This window comes from Anopheles gambiae, chromosome 2 (genome assembly GCF_943734735.2).
Source record: "Anopheles gambiae chromosome 2, idAnoGambNW_F1_1, whole genome shotgun sequence".
Taxonomy (NCBI): domain Eukaryota; kingdom Metazoa; phylum Arthropoda; class Insecta; order Diptera; family Culicidae; genus Anopheles; species Anopheles gambiae.
Genome location: NC_064601.1, coordinates 38,006,473 through 38,025,617, shown reverse-complemented (window position 1 = coordinate 38,025,617; position 19,145 = coordinate 38,006,473). Strand labels below are relative to the sequence as shown.

Genomic DNA, 19,145 nt, shown 5'->3' with positions numbered 1-19,145 from the left:
ATAGAATCAACTTCAAACGATATAAAACACTACACAGGTATGACCTTTAAAGGGTATTTTATTATTCGCGTTCCTCTTGCATGATGCAATTTGGGTTACAACAGTGCGAGCAACCTTCAAATGTCCTTGCAAACGGGAATACCTTCCAAAAAGACTTGTTTTTCCTGCCCGAGAGAAATGGGCGGGAAATGGGCATTATGTGGGGGGAGAATTTTCCCCTCGGTGGACGCTCTTCCATGACGTCAGCTAGAGCGCGTGCGGTAATTCTAGAAGAATGGGAATGGTATAGGGCCTCACTAAAAGCCGGCAGTGTGCTAAGCATGACGACATTTTCGATAAATACGATGCAACACCTCGTTTCTTTCATAAATGAAAAGTACCGGTTGCTTCAGGCCCCCTTGAATGTTGTACGGAGTGAAGTTTTAAACCGGAGACAGCTAAGAAGGAGTTAAACAAAACGTAAAGAAAATCCCCACAAACGTGGTACAACGTCGACAGTCATTCCCCTGGATTGTCGTACCTCCCCTCCGTTTTTTCTTGTGCCTTGTATCGGCCGGTCTGTGTCTGGGGCTGTATAAATAAAACATTCATTAGCCTGCGCAGCATAAGACAATGAATAAGACGATGAATAAGACACAACGAACAAGCGTGGTGTATTTGGTTGCGTAGAATTGTAGCGGTACACGCTGGTGTTGGGATAGAAACGAGCCCCCAAAGAAACGCGACCAAAAGAAGACCAAGAACAAGAAGGAGATCGCACGTAAAACCCAATAATGTGCCTGTGTGTGAGGACAAACGGGGACAACAACAAAAAATCGCATACCGTCTACGTGTACGTCTAAGCCCGGTCGATGCGATCGTCTTCCCACTCGGTCGCTTTGTGCAAAGGAAAAATAGCTTAAATTCTTTCCGATCTTGCGATCTCGTTGCCGATGAACTTGATCTCGTGGTTGTTGATTTTATTGTTCTGGTTCGGGACATTCTTTTCCTACTCATAGTCGTGTTTGCTTGATGTGGATGTGGAGGTATTTAGGTATGTTGTTTGGGGGGGGGGTTTTGCGGTTGTGAACTTGCTGGACTTGTTTCATAAACGAGTTCCAGTGCTGTGTTAACATCACAAACGCATTGTGGGCGAAATGAATAAAATATGAATGGCTGTAGGAAGAATGTACCATACTGTCCGCACAACACTGGAGCATTTATTAGTTTAAGTCGAGGCAAAAATGCCATTATTACTTCCTCTACTGCGGAAGCCGAGACAAGCTCGTTCCTTCCGAGTTCCATACAAAAATGTTCTTGATCTAATTAAAATGGAGCATATTTTAGATGTGCTGTGTTCGGGATATGAGACCGCATCCCATGAGATTGTGAATGATTCTGATTTAATAATGACCAAGAACTATTGCAACGTATTAAATTCGTATAGGAAAAATAAATCTGTTACTTTACCTTTTTTTACGAAACATTTGTTTATATGATCCATTTTTATACCAAGACTCCGAGTTTTATGGGAATCAACAAGACCTAATCGTGGATAGATTCTCCTCCGATCCATGATCGCATAAAAAGTGTTAACTTTCTGGCTAAATGACTGATTATTTACATTAGGTCAGGTTAAGATCGACATGACCGAGTAGTTTCTCACGCTTGGCATTTAAAAAAGAATTTTAAAAACCTTTATGGAAAACTTCTTGGATGCAATGATTGTAACTTCCAAGCCCTCTATAGACATTTAGATTGATTTTGTTTCAAAAGATAGCTACAAATTGGCAACTCCCATGCGCCACAGATTAAGCTTAAACGACTGGAAAATTGAATATCCATAGAAAAAAAATGAAAGCTCCACAGCTTCATTGGTTTGATCAATAGATGGCGTATTAAAACTGATTATTATATTGCTATCCTTTTCTTGCAATGTGTTTTGACAAGTTTCATCTTATCATGACCTATATAGCCTTCTAACTTTCCGAGCAAAAATCTATATGAAGGGTCGTGTGGTCAGATACGTGGGTATCAACACCAACGACCATTACTCAAATCTCACTTGCTTCAGTGCTGGTGGTTTCCGTTGGAGTTTAGTATTTAAACAATCATATCGCCGTTCTAGTTCTAGCGATGCATAACTTCAATGCGAAACCATACAACAGTATAGAGGAAATGAGAAAGCTCTCCTGCAAGCGATGAAGCTCAACTGGTTGGGGTATCCCACCTACAGAGAGCGCCACCAGCTTTTTCGCTATTTTTAGAATGCATGAGTCGTTTGCCGTCTGCTAAACGAAGTCTTTTTTATATTCCGTTTAGGTAGAAAACTTGAGTCGTTTAGAAGCCGTTTAGTGGTCGTTTAGTGGATTTGTGGCACTTGGGCTCATTCAAGCCTAAGCCTTGTCTGCATCGAATACGGTTGTTCTGTATTAAAAAATCCTATCACATCGTATTGTTAAGTACAATTATGCTATATTCACTTCGTTTAAAATATCAAAAATGTTTAAATATCTTCACCAGCTCCCACCAACATCCTACAAACGGCCATTTCAAACAACAGCTACATGTAAACACGTTACGAAAGCGTTACTCTCGTACTTTGAACTTTCCACCCTGTAAAATCCGGTTTTCGTGAGCTCGCCAACGCTCCAAATTGGTACGAATTTCCCTCGCAGGCGATGCTTTTTGTAAGTCGTTGCGACGGTTTTTATCGTTTCGAGCAAGGGTTTTTGAGGGTTCAAGATGGCCGCCAAAAAGCTCGCGCTAGTGTGCGATTGTGTAGGTGGAACTCAAATAAGTGGAAAAAATTGTAACATGTATCATGCATGATCAACATACTCGACTCCATGTATGAAAGTAATATGTGATATTTCAATACATATTATACGTTCTGGATTTCTTTCCGTACAGAGGTTCCGGAAAATATCCACGTCCGATGGCAAACCGTTTTCCAAGCCGTATAGTTATCACCGATATAATGACGAGCTATACGAGATGTACGGCGACCTCACTGTTGTACAGCGTATCAAGCTCGCCAGGCTCCGGTGGGCTGTCCATGTTGTACGCATGGAAACAGACGAGCCAGTCTGTAAAGTCTTTTTAGGCCGCCCACAACGACAGAGAAGACGGGGTGGGGCAAAACTAGGTAGGTGGCCAGAAGGTATATGAACAAAGGTGGACGAAGCGTTCGAAGTGAAATGAGTCGGAATGGGAGGGGGGGCACAAAATCTCACTTTGAAACGAGCACTGTCGGCAAGCAAAGGAAGGGTAGAGAAAATGAGCGAGATGCAGTGATATTCGAACGTCAAAAACCATCGCCATGTTATGCGGGTACGCTGCTGCGTGTTGTCAGAACTTGATTGCGTTTGTTGATGTTGCAACAGAGCACAACAACAATTCCTTGTGAAAAGTATCGCGCCGGCAACTGTGTGAAAGGCGTGAACAAAAAAGAAAGGAAAAAAATAACTATCGCACGATGTGTGACCCATTTTCTCCCCCATCCGCGGACCACCGGCAGGCATAGCGTTTAGTAAATAAACCCTTATCCGAGCGTTCGCGCTTCGTTCGGTAACTTCCAGGCAAACAAGTGCCAACTGTGCAGTTTTGTTCCTCCGTGAATCATGCAATTTAGTTGCTGCGTGGAAAAGTAGCCACGGAAAGTGTACAACACTTCTGCTGTGTGTATGTGTGTGTGTGTGTTTTGGGGTTTTGGAAATGTGCAAAATGTGAAATTTTCGTTTGAACACCGTGTAAGAAAAAAGAATTGTGAGAGAAAATTGTAAGTTAACAAATTGTTCCAGCTTTGGGCCTTGGTTTCTTATCAGCAACGCAAGCGGCATCGAGCGAGACGTAACCAACTCGGCGCAGTTGGCGGATATCATTCGAGAGCGTTCTTTATCCATATCGGGTTCGAACTGCGATAACACGATGGCAGTGAGGATCAACAAGCATTAATCATCAATTCTGGTACCATTCAGAGTGTGAAAGAGACGCAGTGCCACACCACACCAGTGGCAAAGGGAGCGTACGAGCAGTACGAGCACCATCAGCACAGACAGTCCTGTCACATCGCAGGGCAACCGAAAAGAACCATGTTCAAAATCGAATCGTACATTACGCCCATCATTTTGAGCTACGTAGAGAAGTACGTGAAAAACATCCGTCCGGAAGATTCGCAGCTGTCGCTATGGGGTGGCGAAGTGGTGTTCCAAAACCTCGACCTAAAGCTGGACGTGCTGGAGGAGGAGCTGCAGCTGCCGTTCAACTTCCTTTCCGGCCACATACACGAACTCTGCATCCGAGTGCCGTGGACAAAGATCGCATCGGAACCGATCGTCATCACCATTAACACGATCGAGTTTGTGCTGAAGTTGCGCGACAGCAATGATCGAAACGTGCCAAAGCGGGAACCGCCCCGGAAGGGCAAAAGCACGGAGGAAGCACCGCCGCCCGGTTACATGGCATCGCTGATAAGCAAAATCGCGAACAACATCACGATCCGGTGCCACAACGTGATACTGAAGTACGTCGAGGAGGATATCGTCGTGTCGATGAACATCCAGCAGCTGTCGATGGAATCGGCCGACAGTGGGTGGAACGCCGCCTTCATCGATCTGTCCCCGACGAAGGTGTCGCTCCGGAAGCTGATCAGCATCGTGGATCTGACCATCTGTCTGGACAAGCGAAACTCGGCCGGCAAGATTGAGGTGTGCCAGGAGCCGGTGCTGTACCGGAGCACGCTGCAGCTGCGCATGCTGGTAAAGTACAACGTGTCCTCGCAGGACCGCTCGTCACTCACGCGCATCGATGTGCATTCCAAATTTCTGGACTTTAACGTGTCCTCGCAGCAGTTTCCCATGCTGATGCGCTTGTTCGATCTAGCGCTGGCGCTGAAGCAGGGCAAAATCAAAACCGAACCACTGCAACCCGTCCCCGATGGGGGTGTGGAGGTGGAGGATGACGGTGGGCAGGAGTCGCTACTGTCCTGGGCCTGGAATCTGCTACCATCCTTCTTCCCGGAGGAGAGCGAAAGCGACCATTCGGAGGAGCACGATACGCGCGTCCTGCACACCGGCCTGTACATCGATCAGCTGCGAATAATTTTCAAAACGCAGGAACTGATCGGCGACGGTATGGTGGGCACGGCGAAGAAGATCAAGTACCACCCGATACTGCGCTTTGATTTTCATCACTTTTACGGTGAAATGATCGCTTGTGGGCTGAGGTGGTTCAACGTAACGCTGGGCATCTCGCGCGTGCAGGTGCAATCGCTCGAGGACTGTCCCTGCGGCCATCGGGACGGTGCGGTGAGGGAAATATTTGAATCGATCGAACAGGTGCCACAGCCGGGGGAAAGCACCACGCATCTGGAGAGCTCGTTTTTTAGCGACAGTACCGGTGGGAACCGGAAGTACAACGGTAACTGGAACTACCATCTGAGCAGCTTCAGCCAGGAGCGACTGCTGCAGCAATTTCCCGCCATTGCGATCGACATTATCCACGAGGTGCAGCTGCCCGACGATCGGCGAACGTCCGAGTTCGGTAGCGATCTGGAGTTTAGCAATTTGGCGGAAAAGTACATGATCCGGGTGTTTGTAGGGCGTTTCCGGGCGAAAATCTCTGCCGATACGATTCACCGATTTGAGACGCTCGCATCGTACAAAGACTTTTACGAGTATCCGCCCTACTACGAGGATAAGCCGATGCCAACGCTCGCCCAGCTGCCTCCACCTTCGGCCGAAGATTACGATGCACTGATGCACGAGATCCCGCTGCGGCAGATACACATCACGCTCCAGAGTCCCACGATTGAGCTGCATTCCTTCGATCACGGGCAGCAGGTGAGCTTGCTGCTGCGGAAGCACAGCAGTGGAAAGATGCAACCTACCACCGGCTCGCAGCCGAGACCGGCGCTTACGGTGCAGCTGAATCGGGTCGAGTGCAACATACTGGCACCGCTCTACCCGAACCGGCTCGTCTACACTACCTGCCAGCTGCCAGAACCGCCGGCCAAGCTGTTCGATGCCTGCTATCAGTCGATTTCCGGCAACTTGGAGCGCATCCAAGTGAAGCTTCATCATTCACGATGGACAGACGCGACGGTAGCCACGGCCGTCAGCATGAACTACCAGCAGCGCATGCTAATCCATCCCTCGCTTTGGCCCAACGCCGAGCTTAACAAAACGGAGCACAACGTTACTGTGACGGATCTTAAAGTGATCGCCAATCCGCTCCAAGCGCTTACGACCGCCTCGATCGTACAGTCCCTGGCGGCGCAGCAAGACACACCCGCCATCGATTGGGAACCGTTGCAACAGCAAGTTAGGTCACTGCCCTCGGTCGATCTGCTGCTGTCGTACGTTCACCTGCGCAAGGTGGAAGCGGATCGCACCGAGTGCTACAAGCTGCTGGCCCGCAACCTAAAGCTGCTCACCTACCAACACGATGCGACGGAGGAAAAGTCCCTGACGGCCCTCTGGCCCGACCATTCGACGGAGGAAGATTTCCTCACGGTCATACTGCAGCTGCCCAAACGGCTCGATGCCACCATCGAACATCCGCCACTGCTGTACGCGAAGCTGCTCGATCTAAGCCTTAATTTGGATCCGAATTTTCTCGCCTTTCTGGAGCTGTGGCAGCGGGCCCGCCCACTGATGGAGCGGACCATTTCCCGGGCTCGGTTCGATGCACGGTTCGCTGCGAAACATTCCAACCGCAGCGCGGTACAACAACACCCCAACCTTCGTCCGGCGACACGGAGCGAAGATAAAAAGGAACATTCCGCACCGGGTACATCCGTCCATTCGGGTTCGGGCAAGGTGGGCTTACCCGGTGGTGGTGGTGGCGGTGGTGCAATAGTGCATGGCCGGCCACCGTCTACGCTCGGCGTTGAAGATGCTGATCCGAAGGAGACCATCGCTGCAGCGCAGGAAGAGGGCAGGTCGGCGGTAGATAACCAGTTCTGGGCGAAGCTTGCAAAGAGAATCATTTTCCATCTCGAAGTGAGCCACTTTACCGTGTGTCTGCCGGTAAATAATATTATCTTCCACTCACTGAGCGACTCGCTGGAGGATGAGTTTGGGCAGAATGAAATATTCATGATCAAGTAAGTTCATAAATTGCTGCAAAGCATCTCCATCTTGCTGTTTAGTAATGATGCTATTTCTTTTTTTACAGATTGCCCCTGATTTCGGTCAATTCCGCTTTCAAGTGCCAAACGCTCTCCGGCTGCATCAACCGCTTCCCTATCAGCATCGCCAAATCCGTCTGGCCGCTAGAAAAGGATAGCTTCCCGTGGACCATTGCGCTGGCAAATGCGTCCAGCTGGACGTACCAGAATGGTGAAATGAACAAGCTGCTCGATGAAACGACGACCAACATTTCGATGGTGCTGAACTTTAGCGACGATGCGACGACTGCCGCCTCCTGTTCGTCGGCCTGTTTCCACATCGATACCACACCGTTCCGGGTGACGCTCGTAAAAGAGCAGCTGGTACTGCTGCGCGCCACCCTGGACCGGCTAATGCAACTACCGATGATGCTGCCGGCAGACCAGGGCCAACCGGAGGAGGGTGGAAAATCGGAAGCCGCCCAGCAGTTCCTGGAAATTCCGCAGCTTCCCGGCGGCAGCTCGGTGGCGGCGGTGGATCTGCGCGAGTTTCTCGACCTAGCCCACAACTCGAGCGGTGGGTCGGAGGAAACGCTCAAGGATAAGACGAACCTTGCGGGCGATGGTGAGCGGCGTTTGATGCCATCGCTGTGGCTGCAGTGGACCTTCTCCAAGCTCACGATATGCTGCATTACGCGGGACGCTGTGAAGGGTGTGCGTACGGAGCGTCTCAAGCTGAAGATCGAGCTGGAGGACATCATTTATTCGCTCGACAAGCAGGAGGTGTACTCGCAGGTGAAAGCAAAAATTGGCGGCATGACCGGCGCTTGCTACGAGTGGCAAGAGAGTCCTTCACGTCAGCAGTCGGCTGCCGCTGGTGTTGGTGGTGGTGGTGGCTGGATTCGCAACGAAGCCCTGGCAGTAACTGTGCAAACGGGAGAGGCAAGTGAATCGAGCAAAACGACCGGTACGGATACGTTTTTCAACATGACCATCACGCGGGCGGAGACGAAAAACGTACACTCCAAGTGGGACACGGTGCGGAAGTCGCGTGAGCATAACGATACGCTCGTCGAGGTGGTGATCAAGATGGAGCAGATCGATCTGCGGCTGGATCTCGATCTTCTCGGCGAATGTTTGCGCATGCTGCACGTTTTACAGCCAGCGACGTGCGAACCGTCGGTCACGAACGAAGGAGGGCGTTTAAGTTCGAGCAGCACCAACTCCGTGCTGGGCGTGAAAGATTTGCCGCTGATCCATTTTGTCAGCAAGGGCATTACGGTGTTCCTTCCGCTGCGCTCGGACGAACCGGAACCATGCTCAGTTTACATCTTGAAGATCAGTACGATCACCGTGCATCACAACGTGGAGAATCCGATATGTCGCGTGCCGCTGCGTCCAGACGTGTACACGAAGGCGGCCCAGATGCGCATCCTGAACGTGCCGGGCTCGAAGATAGAGGATCGCCAGTACGAGCTGCTGCTGAAGGAAATTTCGCTCAGCACGGCCACCTGGCGGGATGTGGTGCAGTACTTGCACGATCAGCAAACGTGCACCACGCACCACGACAACCCGGCGTTCGAGTGGAACAACCTGCAGCAGGGAGTGCAGCGCACGTCCCATTGCGATGTGGTGACCGTGTTTAAGGAGTTTAACTTCTCCGCCATTTATGCACCGTGCATCATCTACAAGAACGTGCTGATCTGTAGCCGTGCGATGGAGCTAAACTGCATGTCGGATCTGGTGGTGGACGTCGATCTCGGCCAGCTGCAGCTGGCGGAGCGTTTGCTGAGCAAGGGCAAAGAAATCGGCGACTGCTTGTTTCCACCGTGCAGCGAATCGCCTCAGCATCAGTCCGCGGCCACTGGCGTGATGATGTCGCGCAGTAACAGCTCGGTCGATGCGGGAAGTTTGCTCGCGTTTGCCTCCAGTACGCCCAGCGGTGACGATACGGGGCGTGAGTCCGTAAAGTCGTACCGAGAGTCGGTGCCATCGTCACGCTTCCGCAGGAGCAATTCGAAGCTGTCGCGGTGCGAGGAAGACTCGGGACTGGAATCGTACCGCACGTGGGACGGCAAGCGGCCCCGTTCGAGCAGCAGCAGACGGAGTGGCATCCAGCGGCAGCGCAAAATATCGTCCATTTCCTCCGACAGTATTTCGAAACCGGGGCGTACCACTTCCACGGGCCAGACAAGTCCGGTTGTTGTTCCGTACGAGGTGTGCCTGCTCGGTGGGTACTTTAAGATCAATCTGTACGCTCAACGAGACCGTAGCAAAGGCGGTGGGCCAGCGCTAAAGCTAGTGCTCGCCCAACCGAATGCGCTTGTGTCGCTCAGCTTGCTGGAGCGTGTGCTGCAGCTCTCCCTGTTCGATCTGACCGTGGAAGTGGACGAGCTGGCGATTGTGAAAACGGTCACCGGTGAGCCGGATGAGCTGGGCATACCGCAACCGATCGTTAAGACACGCTTCGTCAACAGTCTGACCAAGCGAAGCCGTGAGTTGAGGGTCGCCTTCAAGCGACCGATTAAAGTGACCGTCACGCACGGCAAGGTGAAAAAGCTGATGGAACTAGCCACGATCCTGGACGACCTGTTCAAACCACCGAAGGTCAGCAAACGCCGTGGCACGGGCACGATCAAATCCCTGCCGAAACCGGTGCTCAGTGGGAACAAATTTTTGCTCATCAAATCGCACCTGCTCGATGTGGAGAAGATTCAGCTAGATCTGTCGCAGGTGATGCTACACCTGCTCGATGAAGATACGAGCCGGCCGGCACAGTACAACATGAAGCTGTCCTTTTCTTCTCTCCACTCTACGATACGGGTGCAGGAGCGGCCGGAACGCATCGTATTCGAGCTGGAGCTGGCCGAGCTGCTGCTCAGTGCCGGTGCGTTTGTAATTCTGCATCCGTTCTCGTTCACGGTGCAGCTCACCCTGGCGCAGGAGTACTGGAAGCGCGATCCGCTGGTGCAGATCAAGCTGCAATCGTCCTACTTGCAAGTGGATCTGATTCCGTACATCTTCCACCAAGTGGAGCTCATCCGGAACGATCTGTTGGACGCACTGCGCGCAGAAGACAGCGAACGGAAGGATTCCGTTTCTACCGTGCACAGTGCAAACATGACGCCGAGCCGGGAGCTGCTGATACCGATCGTGCCACCGCGCTTTGAGCAGAAACGCACGAAAGAGATGCAGGAGGAATACTACCAGGATGATCTAAGGTAAGGAGAGGGCATAAAAAATCATACATTTACTCTAGACTGTCCTTTTTCTTGGCCAGGGCCGGAGCATTCCAGTTCATCGAAACGATGAAAATTGCCGAACTTCCGCTGCCGTATCAGATAAAAATTATTAACCGTGAAGTCGGCATCATCTGCTGGCGCTATCCGCAACCCCGAGCGCTGCACCAGGTGATCGTGTATCCGGTCCCGATGAACACCACGAAATCGGTCAACATCCAGTGCAAGCTGGAACACTATGCCGAAATCAATGGCAACTTTGTGGAGGTGTGCCAGTTCACCCTGTCCGAGAACGAGAAGACGTTTCTCAAGCTCCCGCAGCGCAAGATTGCATCGGCCATCTGGCGGATAGTGATGACGCAGAATGTGGTCTACGACGAGGGCAGCAGCGCAAGGGGGCGGGATGAAGACGATGAAACGACCGACGGCACGAGAAGCGATGCGCACGAGCACGACGACCACGCAGCCCAGCCGCGCAGCCCAACGAACGGTCTCGGCAGAACGCTGCTCACGACCATCACCGACGTGCTGACGGACAGTTCCTACCTGCCGGGGCAACGGGTGGTAAGCTTGCCGTACCGATTGCATCCGAAAATCTTTGTCGCTTGTATGCGCGTCGATTCGATGTTCAGTGCCGCGCTCGTACCGAACGTGGAGGCAACGATCGATTTAAAGCCGGTGCAGCTGAACCTGTTCAATCACGTGCCCCTCCAACTCGACCGTCCACTGCCCAAGCCTTTCGAGCGGTACCGGCTGTGCCGCGAGTCGGCCGAGTTTGGTGCACACAAATTTTTAATGCTAAATGCGCACCGATTCCGGGGCCAGTGTACGATCTACGACAATCTGGACCTGTTTGTCAGTGCGGAGCTGAATGTGCATTGCGATCTGCTCGACTACAACTATTTTACGTTTGAAAATGCGCTGGAAGTGAGCAACGTGAAGGCGTACGGGTGGTTCTGCGAGCGTACGCTGGAGGTGAGAACGATTACGGATGATATCTGCGTACGGTACGGTCCTTCGATCGGGTACAATTTAGCTGTGGCGGAGCGGATATGGAACCGTAGTCTGTCAGCCAGCGAGCAAGGCACAGATGCACCGTTTGTGCTGTACAGCAGGTACATCGTTTGCAATCGCACTCAAATTGGACTCAAGTTTGGCCAGTGCGGAACGACGGAAATGATCTACCTCGGACCGAACGAGCTGTGTCTGTACGGGTTCCGAAGTTGCCGGCAGCGTCAGCAACTGCAGCTCTACTTTACCGAAGGCAATACGCAGGTTGCAACGGAAGCGTTTGACGTGTCGAAAGATGGCCTGCAGCAAGTGTGCGTGCAGTCGATCCACGAGGAAGACATGGAGGACGAAAAGATGCTACTGGTGCGCGTCGAGTCGCTTTCGGCGGATGCAGTTGGTGTTGGTGGTGGTGGTAGCAGTAGCACCCAGCGCAGCATCACAATCGAAGGACAGGTGGCATTTTACAACATGACCTCGCAGCGGCTAAAGTTCCAGTACCGCTACTACAAGATTGTGCCAAACAGTGAGCGTAACTACGCCGCGACCAGCTTCCAGGTAGCGGCAGGCGACAGTGCCAACCTGTTCTCGCCGGCCAACAATAAAAACCAGCAAACGATCAACATTGCGATTGAGGGAGAGGGAGGCGGGCGGGCTGGCTGGTCGGGCGATGTTCCGCTGCGCGAGATCATGAACGGTGGCAGCATGCCGTATCTGGTCAAGATTCCGACTACGACGATCACGCGCGAAGGCTACATTAGCTACTGGGTGAGGATTGTGCGGGAAAAGCTGGCGGACAGCAAGACCGCCCCAGCGCTGAACGGTGAAGTGCTGGAGCGTGTGCTCGTGATCGTTTGGCCACTGTTTATGGTGGAATCGTTCCTGACGGTTAATACAACGGTAAGCTTGATGGGATGGGATGCAGGTGTTGCCAGGTACAACAGTGTTGAGTGTTAAATTCCACCCCTTTTCTCTTGTTCTTCACAGGCTTACGAGGAGAAACTCGACCAATCGTTCTCAATCTACGGGCAAGGGCAGCGCCGCCAGCTGAACGTGGCCGGCACGTACTCGGACGAGCACGAGCTAGCACTGCGGATGAACTTTAACTCACCGCACGGTGAGGATAAGCGGAAAGCGCTGCTATCCTACCGGCTGATCGATGGCAAAACGTTCTTCCAAGTACCGGCCCGGTTCCGGAACATCGAAAACGCACTGCTGGCGCTGCGTAACAGCCAGCGCACATCCGACTGGCCGTGCTCGCGCGAGGAAGAGCTTCGCTGGCGGCGCGAAAACTCAATACAAGAGGCCACATTCCCGCTGTACCACTGTTCGGCCGCGTACGAAATGTCCTGCTGCCTGATGCTTAACATTGCCCCGTGGGCACTGTTCATCAATCAGCTCGGGTGCGAGGTGCGATTGCGGAACCACACCACCAACGATGTGAACATTATCGCCCCGAACAGTATCATCATGCCGTTCCACGTGGAGACGGCATTCACGCTCGAGATGAACGTGACCGGCGGCGGCGGCCAGCCGAGCTTACGTTCCGAGCTGATCTACATCAACGGCGCGGACGCGAAGAAGCAATCGCCCAGCGGCGGGTGTGCAGTTTTACCGCTGGAAGGTACAATCGACATCATTATCCGCACGGAATGTGAGGTAAGCGCTATAGTTAAATGTTTTATTATTCTTAAGTATGCCCAAAGTACGTTCACATTTTGGATGCACTGCGCGGGAACGCGAAATCGGGCTTGACCGCTTTGATGGAGTCGCGGAACACTTGCAGCACACGATCTACCCGCTCGCTCGTTGCATTCTGGCCCATGAGTCCGATGCGAAATACTTGCCCAGCGGTCGGGCCAAGCCCACCGCTAATCTCGACCAGATACGTTTTCATCGCGTGCTGGGACACCTGCAGCCAGTCCAGACCGGTCGGCACGCGGATGGTCGTGACGGTGGGCAGCCGGTCGCGCTCCTGGGCGTACAGCTCGAGTCCCATGGCACGCAGCCCATCGTGCAGCCGCTTGGCACAGTCTTGGTGGCGGGCAATGAGCGACGGGAGCGATTCCTCGCACGCCATGGCAATCGCTTCCCGCAGCCCGTACAGCAGCGTCGACGATATCGTGTGGTGATAGCTGCAAAGGGTAACGCCAATCGAGCAATTATTCGAACAACTTTTTGTGCTTCATCATTCCGCGCGTCGCAAGTCACTTACATGCGTGGCCGACCGAAGCAACCCCAGTAGTCGCCGACGAGGAACATGTCCCAGTAGTACACCTTCACCTTCGTCTGGCGCCGCCTGTACCGTTCACTGTTAGCGGGAGGCACGTAAAGAGCAACAAAACAAAAAGAGAAGCATAATCAAATCATTAAACCAACACACTCCCAGGATGATAACATGACGAAATGACGTCGCACGCTCTCCAACTTACACCGCCCGGTGGTTGAAGGAAATGGGCGTAATGCCCGGCGGTGCACCGAGCACCTTCTGCGAACCGGTATAGGCCGCATCCACCTCCCATGCGTCCATATGGAACGGTGTGCCGCCGAGTGATGCAACCGTGTCCACCACCAGCAAGCAATCGTGCGCCCGGCACAGTGCACCGACCCCTTCCAGTCCCTGCCGCACGCCGGTGGACGATTCGCCCTGCGTCAGGAACAGCACCGACGGACGGTGCGTTTCGATCGCGCGCCGTATCTCGGGCAGCGCGAGCGAACTGCCCTGGCTGGCGCGCACCAGCCGAACGTCCGCACCGTACCGCGAGGCCATATCGGCCGCCCGGTCACCCCAGTGACCCGTGTGGCCAATCAGCACCACGTCACCGTCCTCGAGCAGGTTGCACAGCGTCGCCTCCATGCCGCCGTGCCCGGAAGCGCTCAGGCAGAAGGTGGCCGCATTGTTCGTCTGGAACAGGTAGCGCACGCCCGCCTTTATGTCGTCCATGATTTTGAGCGTTTCCGGATGCAGATGTCCCAGTATGGGCCGTGCCATCGCTTCCAGGACGCGCGGTGGCGCATTTGAGGGGCCCGGACCCATCAGCAACTTTTCCGGCACTGCCAACGGATCGCGCAACACGTCCGGTGCACTTACGCGATACTCCATCGTGGGTTGCTTCGATTGCTTGGATTTGGATGTGAACGACGACGCGGTACTAACTTTGCCGACTTTCACCGGTTGTTGGACGTGCACTGACTAAGCTGAATTTTGTCTTCGTGGACCGGTTTTTATGAGCGCAAATCTTGCCAACTTATCGCTCGCGTGGTGTGTGTGTGGTGTGTTTGCTCGCGCACGAATGCTGTGTCGCGCGCGAGAGAGTGGGAGAGAGAGATGTGTTAGTGTGGGGGCTGGAGTACGAACAAAAAAAACGTTATCAGCTGTACAATCCGATGCGGTGCGTATCTACGCGAGAGCATAGCAAAACAATACCACCTTGCTCGGGCGTACCATACACACACACAGAGGGAGTCATCTCCGACGTCTGCCCAACCATTGCGTCGTCGTGCGTGTGTCGCGTTGTAACTTTTGAAACTTGTTGTTGTAATAAGGCGCGGAAAATTATTTGTTTTGATCTTCACGTTTATGTCGCATTTAGGCTTTAAACCCAATAAGAAGCGTTAATGGTCCCATATGGTAGTAGACTAATGTAATTGCAGTCCATGCACAGTTTATCTACATTCATTATCAGATGGGAAAAATGTAGCTTTAAGAATGCCAAATGGACAGCTGTATGACATATTGGGTCAGTGGGGAAAAGTGGGGTCATTGAAACGTGCAAAGGCGTCTTGGGGTAGGATGTGGTTTCTGCGGTTTCGGGTGTGTACGTTTGCATAGGTCATGGTTGGGTGTTTCAGGCAACGCATGAAGTTCATGCCACTTGCACTATCGCACATGCTTACAGCAATTCCCATGACCCTTGCCAGATGTTAACCAGTTTTGCTTCTTGTTGCCGTTTTACAGGTTATGAATTTAGTCCTAACGTCCATGACGGAGAACAAAGTGCGCGTCTTCATCTTGGCCTCCCAGTTCATCGTAACGAACTATTCGAGCATCGATCTGCACTGCTGGTCGTTTGCGCTGCCCGCGAACGAACGGTTGGAACAGTTCCGGCTAACGAGCAACAGCGGGCCCCACAGTTGCTGCTACAGTCTTCCAAAGAATGGCACAAAGTGCGAGAAGTAAGTGTCGCCTTCGGTGAAGTTATCCACCGTATTGACCGTAACCTCATCCCCTCTTCTCCACAGCCCCAAAGGTACCGTGGTCACGATGCTCAGCAATGTTTCGCAGCGCAAGGGAAAGATAAAACCGAACGCCAACTTCAACCACTACCTGACGGTGTACCAGCGGCGGGAAAATGGGAGCGAATTTTCCGCTCCCATCTATCTGAACAAAGCGCTCGCCCGGAAGTCGCAGAGCGTACCTACCGCGGCTAGCGATGCCGTCGAGCGGCGCCATCATCAACATCATCCACTGTCGCTGTCGATCGTGTCGCACCAAGGGCAGCAGCATGTGTCCATCTACGACGATCCGTGCCCGTCCTATTCGATCGAAAACCGCACCGACTTTCACATGTACGTCGCCCAGTCGGACACGGTGCAGCCGAACAAGGCGGCCACGGCCGTGCCCGAAACGGTGGAAAGCAATTTCGCCTGGTTCCAGACGGTGGGCTCCCGGCAGACGGTGTACTACACGCCGCCGGCCCTGGACGACCACTTTCCCGAGCATCACGAGGCGGAGCTGGCGCTGATATTTGCGTGCGTCAGTGGCAGTGCGATCCGGTGGTCCCATCCGGTACGGGTCGACGAGAGCAAGAGCAACATCTTTTTGAACATTCCGCTGTACGGCGATTTGAAGCTGGCGATACGCGTGCGCAACCGCACGACCGCGCTCGTGATCGACTACATCAGTCAGGATTTGGAATTTTCTGCGAAGGACATTCGAACGCGCCTGTCGAACCCGATACGGCCACCGGAACCGGCGGCAGCGTCGGAGTCGGCTGATGCAACCGCGCCCGGCACGGATTATCGCGGTGCGCTCGAGTGTGACAGTGGTGCGGCGCGGCCGGTCCAGGGTAAGGCGCAGCTCGTGCAGAGCTACTTCCGCACGGTGATGATCACGCTGTTTAACGACGAGCCCGACCGATCGTGCTTCAAGCGGGACATTGTTTCGTTCAACTTTGATCGCGTCGGTGTCCGGGCGGAGCGGGGCATCAATGCGAACCAGATCACGCTGCACTGTGCGAACGTGCAGGTGGACAATGAGCTGCACTCGAGCGGCGAGTACGACTTCCCGGTCGTGCTGTGCAGTGAGGATCACGAAACGAAGCACCGAAAGCTGCCAGCGCAGTCCCCGCCCAACCCTTACCGGCTGGAGGATGTGCTGGACCAGCTGGCAAAGACTGCGCTCTGCACGTTCGAGTGTGATCTTGTAGCGGAGCATGATGACGGCGAAGAGGTGGACGTTGGAGCTGCTGGTGGTGGTGGTTGGTCCGGTGCGGAATCGTTGCGCGTCAAGATCAACCCGATCAGGGCGTACATCGAGGACACGTACATCAACGTGCTGGTGGACTACCTGATGGAGTGTCTGCCGGCCGGGATGCTGCACGAGCAGCGCGATCACGAGACGGCCCCGACCCGGATCCGCTGCCAGCCGGGCGAGGTGCTGGTGCCGCGTGCCGTCGTCCAGCAGTCCAGCTACCTGGCCGAACCGATCAAGTTCCGGTGCGTGCGCATCGAACCGCTGGCCGTGCTGCTGTCCGTGCACGCCTGCATGCGTCTGTACATTGCGCTCGACCACAGTCCGCTCGAGTTTACCGCGTTCGAGCGTCGGTCGGTGCGCACGCTGCCGATCAAGTTCGGCAACGCCGTCGGCATGCACTACCTGTCCGGGGCGATCTTCGGTGGCGGGTGGGTGATCGGGTCGCTCGAAATACTGGGCAGCCCGAGCGGGCTGGCCCGGTCGGTGACGAGCGGGCTGCGCGACTTCGTCTCCCTGCCCGTGCAGGGACTGTTCCGCGGCCCGTGGGGATTCCTGGTCGGGGTGACGCAGGGGTCTGCCTCGCTGATACGCAACATTACCGCCGGTACGGTCAACTCGGTCACGAAGCTAGCCCAATCGGTGTCGCGCAATCTCGACCGGCTTACGCTCGACACGGAGCACGTGCAGCGCACGGATGCGTTACGCCGGCGCCGTCCACTGGGTATGACCGATGGATTTACGCAGGGACTGACGGGGCTCGGCATCAGCCTGCTGGGAGCCGTCGGTGGGCTGGCTCACCACCCGCTGCAGGCCACCAATCCCATCGGCGTGGTGACGGGCATGGGCAAGGGCATCGTGGGAGCATTCGCCAAACCGATCAGCGGAGCGGCCGAGCTGGTTGCACTGACCGGGCAGGGGATGCTGCAGAGCGTCGGCTACAACACGCTGCCCACGCCGAAGCTGCACTCGCGCCAATCGCTGCAGCGGCTGGAGCCGATCCCGCACAAAGCGCTGTGGGAACCGCAGGCGGCCTGCGGCGAGGGAACGCTGCTCTTCACCGTCCAGGCCACGCTGGCGACGCACGGCGAGTATCGGCTCGTGCTGGTCGCCATCTACAGCCGGGCGCTCGTCCTGTACGACGTCAACGACTGTCAGCTGCTCGAGGTGCTCGACCCCAAGACGGTGTTTTTCGACACGGACGAGGAGTGCGACGCTACGCGGCTTACCATCCGCGTGCGGCCGAAGCTTCCGCCGCCACCGTGCACCGACTACGAGCTGTATCCGATCTCGAGCCGGACGTACGATTTTGTGCGCGATTCAACGATGCAACTGCCGCGCATAGTCGGTAGTGTGGCGGCGTTACAGCAACAGCAACAGCAGCAGGCCAGCTATGGTAAGGTCGGTGTTGGTCACAGAGCAACTGTAAACGCCGGTGACGATACGATCGGACTGGACGAGAGCAGTGTGCTTGAGCCGGCTATTGTTGTGGATGAGCGATCGGTCGTGCTCGATATCGAGCGACGATCGTCCACTACCAGTGGCGGAGAGGAGGATCTGGACGGTACGGCATTGCTGCTGAACGATGATACCGGTTCGACGACGACGGCCGCGATTGCCAGCGCCATGCTCGACGCGGACTTTGATGAGAACGCACCGGACGGTGGGAAGGATGATAGCGAGCGCAAGATAGTGATCTTCTTGGACGAGAACCTGGTGAAGTATCTCATCACGTACGTCGATCTGCTCAAGCGTACCGTGGACAGTCGAGCGGACAGTCTGGGTGCGGACGACGGTGTAGCATTTCTTCCATTCGAGTGTTGAACGTTCTAGTGTTCCAGTCTGCTGTTAGCTGTTAGATAGGTTGCGCATAGTCAAGGGATAAATTATTATAATATAGGCAAAGTTCGGCTGCCGATGTATCATATACCTCAATAAAAACGGGCCACCGCAATCAGCAGGACACTCACTAACATTACGGAGCATTCCAAAACTTTATTGTCAAGGGAGCAGATCCTGAGTTATGTGTGTGTGTGTATGAGTATGAGTTCACTTAAGCTTAATGTCTTGCATAGCAAGCAGGTTCCAATTTCCCAACAAAAAATGTAACAACAACCGTAAACGCCGGTGACGATACGATCGGACTGGACGAGAGCAGTGTGCTTGAGCCGGCTATTGTTGTGGATGAGCGATCGGTCGTGCTCGATATCGAGCGACGATCATCCACTACCAGTGGCGGAGAGGAGGATCTGGACGGTACGGGATTGCTGCTGAACGATGATACCGGTTCGACGACGACGGCCGCGATCGCCAGCGCCATGCTCGACGCGGACTT

The 19,145-nt window shown here is 54.0% G+C and overlaps 2 protein-coding genes across 2 annotated transcripts; one reads left to right on the top strand and one right to left on the bottom strand.

Moving 5' to 3' along the window:
* Nucleotides 1–3,340: 3,340 nt before the first annotated feature.
* On the top strand, nucleotides 3,341–18,777 carry LOC1270942 (intermembrane lipid transfer protein VPS13B). Its single transcript, XM_061649662.1, has 6 exons — nucleotides 3,341–7,087; nucleotides 7,159–10,311; nucleotides 10,371–12,237; nucleotides 12,325–12,996; nucleotides 15,296–15,513; nucleotides 15,580–18,777. Exons 1-6 carry the CDS (start codon nucleotides 4,074–4,076, stop codon nucleotides 18,632–18,634), a joined length of 11,979 nt encoding a protein of 3,992 aa, XP_061505646.1. The 5' UTR covers nucleotides 3,341–4,073; the 3' UTR covers nucleotides 18,635–18,777.
* Nucleotides 12,993–14,642, bottom strand: LOC1270941 (alanine--glyoxylate aminotransferase). Its single transcript, XM_309676.5, has 3 exons — nucleotides 13,770–14,642; nucleotides 13,553–13,648; nucleotides 12,993–13,472 (listed from the first exon to the last, which is right to left on the bottom strand). The coding sequence occupies exons 1-3, from the start codon at nucleotides 14,438–14,440 to the stop codon at nucleotides 13,049–13,051; spliced, it is 1,191 nt and encodes a 396-aa protein (XP_309676.4). The 5' UTR covers nucleotides 14,441–14,642; the 3' UTR covers nucleotides 12,993–13,048.
* Nucleotides 18,778–19,145: the final 368 nt, after the last annotated feature.